This window comes from Hyaena hyaena, unplaced genomic scaffold (assembly GCF_003009895.1).
Source record: "Hyaena hyaena isolate Hyena2069 unplaced genomic scaffold, ASM300989v1 scaffold_909, whole genome shotgun sequence".
Classification (NCBI taxonomy): domain Eukaryota; kingdom Metazoa; phylum Chordata; class Mammalia; order Carnivora; family Hyaenidae; genus Hyaena; species Hyaena hyaena.
The window spans coordinates 128,292-138,787 of record NW_024081534.1 but is presented as its reverse complement, the minus strand read 5'-3'; the positions used below and the strand labels follow the sequence as shown (position 1 = coordinate 138,787).

Here is a 10,496-nt window from a genome sequence, read left to right as displayed (position 1 = left end):
ATGAAACCGGAAAAAAGGGAGGAGTCCAACATTTGTTGCAAGAGCGTTACCACTGTGACTACTCAGCCCTGGGTTTTCCCCCAGAACGGCTATTATGAACTGGCTGAGCCAGTATGAACATTTCAGGGAGAAATAAACTTGAGGAAGTGACAGAAGTCCTACCCTGAGTTACCACCTTAGCCTGAGGCTCCAGTAGGTTATTGGCTGGAGCATTCTTCAAAACTCCACACCCTGTGGGGTTAATATATATGCTACAGCAGGGACCCAGATTTCTGGTTCCTGTTCTTGAGGAGCCGATCTCCCCCACAAAGATGTGGGCTCAACTCCTTCTAGGAATATTGGCCCTGTCACCAATCACTGCAGAAAAATCTCTCCCGTAAGTGCTTAATGTCAGAGGTGATTTAGGGCAGATGGCTTCTTTGTCTGTTTTTCTCCAATGTACATATGTGAAGAGATAACCTTTGATTTATTTTAATTTCCTTCTCATCTATTCCTTCTTGGGTTCCATTTCTCCTTTACGCAGAGAGCAACACTGAAGCACGAAAAGAAAGTCTTAGGAAAGATAATGTTAAAATGTAGTAGACTCCTAATACCCTATTCTCTGTAATAGAATTAATTTCCTTTTTGGTACCCTAGGCACAGGTTCTCAATGATGGTCTCCTAACTGAGAGGTTTAAGGCTATGCACTGAGTTATTTGTTACTCGTCTGTTTCTCCATTATAGAGAATAAGGTTCCTAAAGGCAAGGGCTCAGTCTGTTTGATTCACTGCCATGTGCTGAGTTCTTAGGAGAGGTCTTAAGTTTTCACTGAGTGAATATATCATTACTGCCCTGAACACCCTTCTATTTCCTTAATAGAAACTACCTGGTGACCTTACCAGCCCAGCTCAACTTCCCCTCTACCCAGAAAGTTTGTCTGGATCTGAGCCCTGGGAACCATGTTGTAAAATTCACTATTACTCTGGAGACTAAAGACAAGACCCAGAAGTTGCTAGAAACCTCTGGATTGAAGAAGAGGCACTTCCATTGCGTCTCCTTTCTGGTAAGCATGGATTCAACCCCGAATCTTCTCCCTTTCTTTCCTATCCTCCTCCATAGGCTCTTGGCTTAATCTAACTGTAAGTATGATTTCTGTTACCTCACGTTTGCCATGGCCTTTAAACCTATCTATTCTCCCTTAAACCTCGACTCAGCTCCTGGCCCTAAGTCATTCACAGTTTCCTTGACCTTGGATTTCTTCTTTTAGTTTTTGACCTTAATCCCTGAATATTGTTTCCCTTCTTTTTCCTGGCAGTGTCTCTTATGGCCCTAACTTGGCTACCCTCATCTAACTCGGGTCTCTCCTTCCACCCTAGCACTCTTGGGTTGAGGCCAGTGGATTCCGTTCCCCAACATCCCGCTCGTCCACTTGTTTCCCCCCCCCCTTGTCCAGGTACCACCTCCTGCTGGTGACACAGAGGAAGTGGCTACAATCTCGGTGTCGGGAACTGGAAATAATATCAATCTTGTGGAGAAGAAAAATGTTCTCATTCAGAGGCAAGGGAATGGCATCTTTATACAAACTGACAAGCCCATTTACAACCCGGGCCACCACGGTAGGAGCACACATGTGGGATTAGACAAAAGACTGGGGAAACCACGGCACGTATTTCGGAAAGAGGGGCTTTGTGGTTGGTGGTAGACGTTTGGCACAGCGCAGGAGGGAGGGGTTCTGGAGAGGGAGTGCTACAAGTGTTGAAGGCTGTGTTACGGGAGATAAGTGGGCGGACTTGCTGGGGTGTGTGTGTGTGTGTGTGTGTGTGTCTGTCTGAAACAAAAGTACACTTTTTCAGGGAATGGAATTTGGCAAGTGTAGCTTGGGCTGCTGTGTCTTTTCACAAGCTTCTAGTACAGGAATAAGAAAGCATCAAAAGCATTTGGCTTAAGCTCTGGTATTTGTATTTTGTGCCTTCTTACCTGGAAGGAGATTCCATTACAGTGTTTCCAAGGCAGGAGCCTTGAAGAGAAACCCCTTAGGGGCTCTTATCTCTCTCTCAGATTAGGGTTTTTGGTTTTGTTAAGTAAAACCTGACCAGGTTTTGCTGACTGCAAAGTGGGAGGAGGAAGAGTAGAAAGAGTAGAAGGATCTGGAGGGGAAATCCCTTTGCCAATGACGCCTCTTCTGCTCTAGTGCACTTCCGCGTCGTCACCCTGAACAGCAGCTTCCTTCCTGTGAATGACAAGGTGAGAATTTTGTTGGGAAGAAGGAAAGGGAGAGGAGTCGGGCAGACTGAGATAGAGCAGGGAAAAGGAGAAGAGATTCTTCCTGAGAGAGTGATGGGGTGAAGTCCTCTGAGAGGCAGAATGCTCGCACTGGCCTCAGCGTCCAAATTCAAACCCTGCCAGCCCTCATCAGCCTGAAAACAGCCAGAGGCGTCCGATTCTGAAGCTGATAGCTGAGAACATCAGTTAGGTCACTATTCCTGAGAGATGCTTATATCCTCTGCTGCTTTCGGTGTTTTTTATTTTTATTTTTTTAATTTTTTGAGAAAGAGAGAGGACGCAAGCGCACGTGGGGGAGAGGGGTGGGGGAGGCAGAGAGAGAGGGAGGGAGGGAGAATTCCAAGAATTTCAAGCTCATGACCTGAGCCGAAATCAAGAGGCCAGTGTTCAATTGACTGAGCCACCCAGGAGCCCCTCCACTGTCATTTTAAGAGTTTTTACAGGGATGCTGGGTGGCTCAGTAGGTTGAGTGTCTGACTCGATTTCAGCTCAGGTCATGATCCCATGGTTTTGGGATGGAGCCCCACATCAGGCTCCGTGCTGACTGATGGTGGAGACTGCTTGGGATTCTCTCCCTCTCTCTCTGTCCCTCCTGCTTGTTGGTGTATGTGCATGCCTATTCTCTCTTCCTCTCTCAAATATAAATAAATAAATAAATAAATAAATAAATAAATAAATAGAAGAGTTTTTGAAAACTTCAAGACTTTCTCTCCAGGAATGATACCACATAGCTTTGCAGTTCAAAAATTAGAAATAATTCAGGAGAGGGCACCTGGGTGGCTCAGTCAGTTAAACCTCTGACTTCAGCTCAGGTCATGACCTCACGGTTCATGAGTTTGAGCCTGGAGTCTGGCTCTGTGCTGACAGCTCAGAGATTAGAGCCTGATTCTGATTCTATGTCTCGCGCTCTCTCTGCCCCTCCCCCGCTCGAGCTCCGTCTGTCTCTCTCAAAAATAAACATTAAAAAAAGAGAAATAATTCAGGAGTACGTTTAACCAAAACATACTGCAAGGCAAGGCAGTTTATAGACAATTCTCCTAAGGCTACATTATGTGCCAAAGGTTATAATGTTGTAACATTTGGCAATTACTTAAATGTTCTTTAAACAATTCAGTCCATGGAATCATAAGCCTTATGATAGGTTTGATCTCCATTTAGGTCTTGTGTCATTTTTATATTTCTGAAACACTTACGTCACCTCTCAGACATCCCTGTTGCCGTCTATTACCTTCAGTCACAGCCCATGATAAATGCTGTGTCATGAAGCTTTTAAAGATAATCATAGGGCAGCATTATTGCTTTTCCATCTCTGTTTCCCGGAGTTACTTTCCTTTCCCTACAGCGAAACTATGAGCTTCTTTATCAGTAGCTTCCTCCGTCATTTCTTTCTCAATTTAGAATTCTTTTTAGTTTCTCCTTCCTATCACCTGTATCCATCTGGTTTAATATTGACTAGTTCTTTCTTTCAGTCTTTCTCTTCTTTCTTTCTTTCTTTTTCTTTCTTTCTTATGTTTATTTTTGAGAGAGAGAGAGAGAGAGACAGAGTGTGAGCAGGAAAGGGACAGAGAGAGAGAGAGAGAGGGAGACACAGAATCCAAAACAGGCTCCAGGCTCCTAGCTGTCAGCATAGAGCCCAACACGGGGCTCGAACCCACGAACCGTGAGATCATGACTTGAACTGAAGTCAGATCCTTAACTGACTGAGCCACCCAGGAGCTCCATTGACTAGTTATTTCTTAACAGACTGTTAATTCCAGAGAGGAGAGGAAATGCTAGGGGAGAATGTGACCACAGCCAAGTACTATTTTAGACTCCACTGGCCCCTGAAGGTGGATCCCATTAACGACCCTTGTTACTTTATCTTTCCGCTGCTCAAATTAGACCCCATTACTGAGAGTTGTTCTGATTTCCATAGTTCTCTTCTATTTCTTTTTTTTTTAATTTTTTTAAAAATATTTTTATTTATTTCTAGGAGAGAGAGAGAGACAGCGTGAGCAGGGGAGGGTCAGAGAGAGAGGGAGTCACAGACTGAAACAGGCTCCAGGCTCTGAGCTGGCAGTCAGCACAGAGCCCGACGCGGGGCTCGAACCCACGAACCGCGAGATCATGACCTAAGCGAAAGTCGGACGCTTAACTGACTAAGCCACCCAGGCGCCCCAGTTCTCTTCTATTTCTATTGTAAAATTACTCCTTCTCCCCTACACCATTTCTTTCGCCAGCTCCCATGACAAGTTCCAACTTTGAAACTGATATTTGAAACACTGTAATAAACTAAAGGAGATTTATGAAGAAGCTGAGGGACAAAAATGGTGAAGTTACAGAGCACAATATTTTATCCTTAAGTAACTGAAATACTTGAGATTAACTGCGCTTAGCTAGTGTGATTGCTGCACCCATTTATCCAGAAACCTCAGCCTGCTTCCAGCTGGAAATGCAATCTTCTTACGTGAACACTTGTTATTTTCCAGAGCCTGCTTGTGGGTAATAGGTGTTCTTCCTGCCTCTTGATTCTCTGTGTGAGAAAAGTACTTTGTTATCTGAGAAGTGTTCTTTTTCTGTAATTTTTAGAAATTCACAGTAATCACATTTTTGTCTCCTATTATCTGTGTAGCTCTGGTTTGTGAATATCTCAAGTCTCCCCTTTGACCCTGAAGGGGAATAGAAAGTGCCACCCCAAAATGGGCCACTTTGGCATGTGGATTGTTTTGAACTGAGAGTAGTCAAGAGCCAGAATACTCAGGAAATTTTTTTCTATCTTTCTTTTAACTGACTGAAAGAACTTAAATAGGAGGCCTGGCCCAGTTACCAGATGTAACTTTTTTATCTAAAGGATTTATCTGGGACCACCTCGGTGGCTCAGTCGGTTGAGCCTGTTGACTCTTGATTTTGGTATAGATCATGATCTCAGGCTGGGTTGTGGAATCAAGCCCCGAGTCAGGCTCTGTATTGTGCACGGAGCCTGCTTAAGATTCTCTCTAATTCCCTCTGCCCTTCTCCCCTGCTCATGCACTCTCTCTCTCTGTCTCAAAAAAAAAAAAAAAAAAAAACTGATTTAACGTCATGGTAGGGCAAACAGTTGATTACCAACCATTTGTCTTCTGCTCTTCCTCTTTCCCTTTGAAACCCCAGGCTCCTATGCTGTTCCTTAGCTCAGGATGGTACGTCATTGCCTTTGTGGGGCTCCCAAATGCTACTGATCAAATGTTTGTCTCCTGTTAATCTGTCTTACATCAATTGGATGACTAGACTAGCCAAAGAAACTGGAAGGGAAAGTTTTTTCTGTCCCTCTTATCCTTGATATCAAGGCGGATAGCTGTATTTAATGTCGCTCTGCCTCACTGGTTGACAGGATGCGGCACTTGGCCCCAGAGTCAAAGGCAAGCACCATCTTGACTTCATTCCCTTTTCCTTCCAAGTAAGATCCAGACCTTGTACCCTCTCCGAGAACCCCGCATCTAAATCCCAGCTTTCAACGCTCTTTAGTTTTTAAGTGTATGTAATATTAATTGGAATGCCCTGAACTCAGTGAGTATACAGTCTCTAATCAAAGTTTTAATCCTATTCACATTTTATTATTTATTTATTTAATGTTTATTTTGAGAGCGTACGAGCACATGAGGAGGGGAGTTGCAGAGAGAGGGAAACAGAGAATCCCAAGCAGGCTCCACACTGTCAGTTTTGAACCACACTCAGGACTTGATCTCATGACTGTGAGGTCATGACCTAAGCTGAGATCAAGAGTCAGTCACTTAACTGACTGAGCCACCCAGGTGCCCCAGCATTTTAAACATTTGAATTATCCATTTCCTTGGCCATGATTTTGTATAATTCTAATGATTACAAAATCAAATTTGACAAATTTGAAAAAATCAAAACACCTCATACAAACAGCACCATAAAAAGATGATTTCCTCAGAGATTATCTGGAGCAGTCATTTTGTTCTCAACTTTTTATTATTAGAATTGTCAAACATAACATTCATTATGTTTCGTTTTGCCATATTTATATTAATCTATCTTTTTCTGCAATCATTTAAAAGTAAGTTGCAGACATCTTAACATGTTTCTTCTGAACTCTTTAGCATATATCTTTTATTTGTTTATTTGTTTTATTTGTTTGTTTATTTATTTATTTATTTATTTATTTTAAAGAGAGAGAGAGAGAGAAAGAGAGAATGTACAAAAGGGGGAGAAGGAGAGAGAGAATCTCAAGCAGGCTCCGTGCTGAGCATGGAGCTGACTCTGAGCTTGATCCTGTGATCACAACCTGAGGGGAAATCAAGAGTTAGGTGCTCAACTGAATGATCCTCCCAGGCACCCTTGCATGTATCTTTTAAAAAGTATATCTCAGGGGCACCTGGCTGGCTCAGTCAGTAGAGCATGCAACTCTTGATCTCAGGGCTGTGAGTTTGAGCCCCATGGTGGGTGTACAAATTGCTTAAAATCTTTAGGGGCGCCTGGGTGGCTCAGTCGGTTAAGTGTCCGACTCTTGATTTTGGCTCAGGTCATGATCTCACGGTTGGTGAGATTGAGCCCCGTGTCCAACTCTGCACTGACAAGGCTGAGCGTGTGCTTGGGATTCTCTCCCTCCCTCTCTTGCTGTCCCCTTTCCTCTGTGAGTGCGTGTGCACACTCTCTCTCTCGAAATAAATCAACTTAAAAAAATTTTTTAAAGGATTAAAAAAAAGAAAAAGTACATCTTAAATAATCATGATATTATCAAACCTAAGAAAATTAATAATAATCATTTAATATCATTTAATACCTGTCTTATATCAGTTTTTTCAAATGACTGAGAATTTTTCAAACTAGGATCTAGTTAAATTCATGCTTTACATCTGATTGTTATATCTTTTAAATTTCTCAGAATTTAAAATAATCGTATTTTTCATTATTGCCTTTCATTATTTTTTCATAATTGCCTAAAACATTATTATGTTTTTTTGGGGGGGAGGCAGAGAGAGAGAGAGAGAGAGAGGAGAGAGAGAGAGAGATGTGATTGGGTTTGATGACTTGTAGAATGCCCCCATTCCAGAATATGACATTGATTTTTGAAGAAGCCTCGTTGTCTTAAAAAATATTCAACATTCCTTTTTTAAAAAAAAAACAAAACACTACTTATTTATTTATTTTGAGAGAGGGTGAGGGGGCAGAGAGAGGGAGAAAGAGAATCCCAAGCAGGCTCTGTGCTGTCAGTGCAGAGCCCAACTCAGGACTCTGATCCCCATGAACCATGAGATCACAACCTGAGCCAAAACCAAGGGTCAGACACTCAACCGACTGAGCCGCCCAGGCGCTCCCATATTCAACATTCCTGATTAGTCTGATTATTTCTTTATTTGTAGTCTCACTTGTTCCCCTGTGTGCTGGAAGTAGTTCTGAGGTCTTAATTAGATTTAAACTAAATGTTTTTGGCAAAAATATTTATTAGGAAATGTTGTGAACTTCCAATGGATCTCTTTAGATGACACCTAACGTCACGTTGTCCCATTAGTAGTGATGATGAGTTTGGTTACTTATTTAAGGTGGTGATAGCCTAATTTCTCCAGTGTAAAGGTATGTCTTCTTTTTAAAAAAATAATTTATTTTTATTATTTATTTGTTTATTTTTTAAATGTAAGCTCTATGCTCAATGTGGGGTTTGAATTCACAGCCTCAAGATCAAGAGTCACATAATGTACTGACTGAGCCAACCAGGCACCCCTGTCATTTTTTTTTAATTAGCAAGTAATTTTGGTGATACTTTGACACTTAGCCCAATAACCCGTTTACCTCGAACTTAGTGGTTTTAGAGTCCATTTTCTTGAAGAAACTATACATGGCCCTTTGATGGAACTCTTCTGTTTAAATTTTAAAATATTTTGTGTAAAAATATTTTTTAGGGGCACCTGGGTGTGTCAGTTGGTTAAGTGGCCGACTTCAGCTCAGAACGTGATCTCGTGGTTCTTGGTTTCCGGCCCTGCATCGGGCTGTCTGCTCTCAACACGGAGCCTGCTTCGGATCCTCCACCTTCCTCTCCCTCTGTCCCTCCCCTACTCATGCTCTCTCTCTCTTTCTCTCTCTCTCTCTCAAAAATACATAAACATTAAACATTTTTTAAACAAATTATTTTTTAGAAATTAAATCTTACAATGCTGACAGTGGCATTCAGATGGCAGAGGAGAAGGCAAGGAGATAGTTGGCTCCCAGAAAGAGGTTTAAACATTGGGGAGCCTCCAGATGTTAACACTTTCTTTCTTTTTAATGTTTATTTATTTTTGAGTAAGAGAGGGAAAGAAAGAATGTGTGTGTGAACGAGCATGAGCAAGGGAGGGGCAGGGAGAGAGAGGGAGACACAGAATCCAAAGCAGACTCCAGGCTCTGAGCTGTCGGCACAGAGCCTGACGCAGGGCTCGAACTCTTGTGAGATGATGACCTGATGGGAAGTCTGCACTTAACCAACTGGGCCACCCAGGCTCCCCTAACACTTTCTTTTAAGGCATATATGTCAGGGTAGAGCTCATTCCCTGAGCACTAAGGGGTGCTGAAGCCTCAGAAGCTTCATTTCTTCAAAGTTTCTGGAGACTGGCAACCCCTTTGAGGAAATCTGTTCTCTCTCCTCCCGCAGCCAATAAGCTTTTGCTCCATTGTTACCCTTATGGGGGCACAAAGAATCATTTAGAAAGGAAGAAGCAGACAACAGAGAAAGACAGAGGACCTAGTGAATTTTTTAGAGAGAGGACACAAGTGAGGGAGGATGCTCATGAGGGGCAGAGAGAGGGAGAAGGAAGCGAGGCTCACCCAAAGTGGGGCTCGAACTTCCCAACCGTGAGATCATGACCTGAGCCTTAGCCAGATGCTTAACCGCTCATGAACTTTTTCCTTTCAGCCGATCCTTATTGCCTATCCTGCTCTAACCCACGTTATCTGGTTTTCCTTTTCAGTACTCCATGGTGGAACTGCAGGTGGGTAGAACTTTCCTCTTCTGCCAGCTGTGGGAAAGGGGAAATGATTTCGGTGCTAAACCCCGAGGCCAGAAATCTCTCTGAGACGTTGGCCGGGCGCCCAAGACAGTGCCCCTGACGGAGCAGCCATGATTGCCCCCCAGGCTGTGCCTGCTGTCTGGCCTGTGTGCCCCCACCCTCTGAGGCTTGAAGCTCTGTAGATAAGGACACCGCTGTTCGGGGAGCAGCCTTCCTGTTCTGGCTCCTGTGACCTCTCTGACCACCCCGTTCACCCAGCTCCTCCTGTGCGCCTCTTCTTCTCCTGGCCATTTTCCTACACCCTCAGTAGTTGGATATGACGTGAATACCTGTGATGAGTACCCCAGCGTCCCCTCCATGCTTCCGTTAACTTATTTCGGCGTCTCAGAAGACATTCCCTCAGCACTGGCCCCATAAAGGCACCCAGAATAAGGTGCTCTCTGTAAGGGGCATCTCAGAGCCCACTTTCTGAGACCAGCAATGACACCTTAGGGACCTCCATCTGGTTATTTGAATCCACAAGGAGGCTTTTCTTCTCCAGTGGGGTTCAGGCCTATAGGAAAACGTATTTCATTTAGCAGTAAAGGAAATTATCAATGAAACAGGGAGCCATTCTTCCCGGACACAGACCATGGAGGCCATGAATCCCAGCGAGTGGGATTCTTTACCTGCGCTTTGCTTCTTTTACGTGCTTTTTGTAGGTCAGAGTGAGAAACATGCAGGTCCATCCTGAAGTTTCTTTTTAATGAACGCAGGATCCAAATAGCAACAGGATTGCACAGTGGCTGGAAGTGGTGCCTGAGCAAGGCATCGCAGACCTGTCCTTCCAGCTGGCTCCAGAGGCGACACTCGGGACCTACACAGTGGCAGTGGCCGGGGGCAAGACCTTTGGCACCTTCAGTGTGGAAGAATATGGTAGGTGGGAGAGGTAGCAGCTCAAAGCGGTGGACATAATCTTGTCCCCAAATCAGCAAAGGTACAGTAAAATATACTATGGGGAAGGCTTCTTTATTCTTTTTTTTTTTTTAATTTTATTTTAACATTTTTATTTATCATTATTTTTAAAATTTTTTAATGTTTTTTTAAATTTATTTCTGAGAAAGAGAGAGACCGCATGAGCAGGGGAGGGTCAGAGAGAGGGGGAGACACAGAATACAAAACAGGCTCCAGGCTCTGAGCTGGCAGCACAGGGCCCGACATGGGGCTCGAACCCACAAACCATGAGATCATGACTTGAGCCGAAGTCGGACCCTTAACCGACTGAGCCACCCA

General features: G+C 43.6%; 1 protein-coding gene across 1 annotated transcript in view; it reads left to right on the top strand.

The window, feature by feature from the left end:
• Nucleotides 1-300: 300 nt before the first annotated feature.
• A2ML1 (alpha-2-macroglobulin like 1) overlaps nucleotides 301-10,496 on the top strand; it is a 39,925-nt gene continuing 29,729 nt past the window's right edge. The window contains 6 exon segments of the mRNA XM_039220660.1: nucleotides 301-376; nucleotides 859-1,042; nucleotides 1,433-1,595; nucleotides 2,171-2,223; nucleotides 9,186-9,206; nucleotides 9,980-10,139. Coding sequence (XP_039076591.1) covers nucleotides 312-376; nucleotides 859-1,042; nucleotides 1,433-1,595; nucleotides 2,171-2,223; nucleotides 9,186-9,206; nucleotides 9,980-10,139 — 646 coding nt within the window. The 5' untranslated portion in view covers nucleotides 301-311.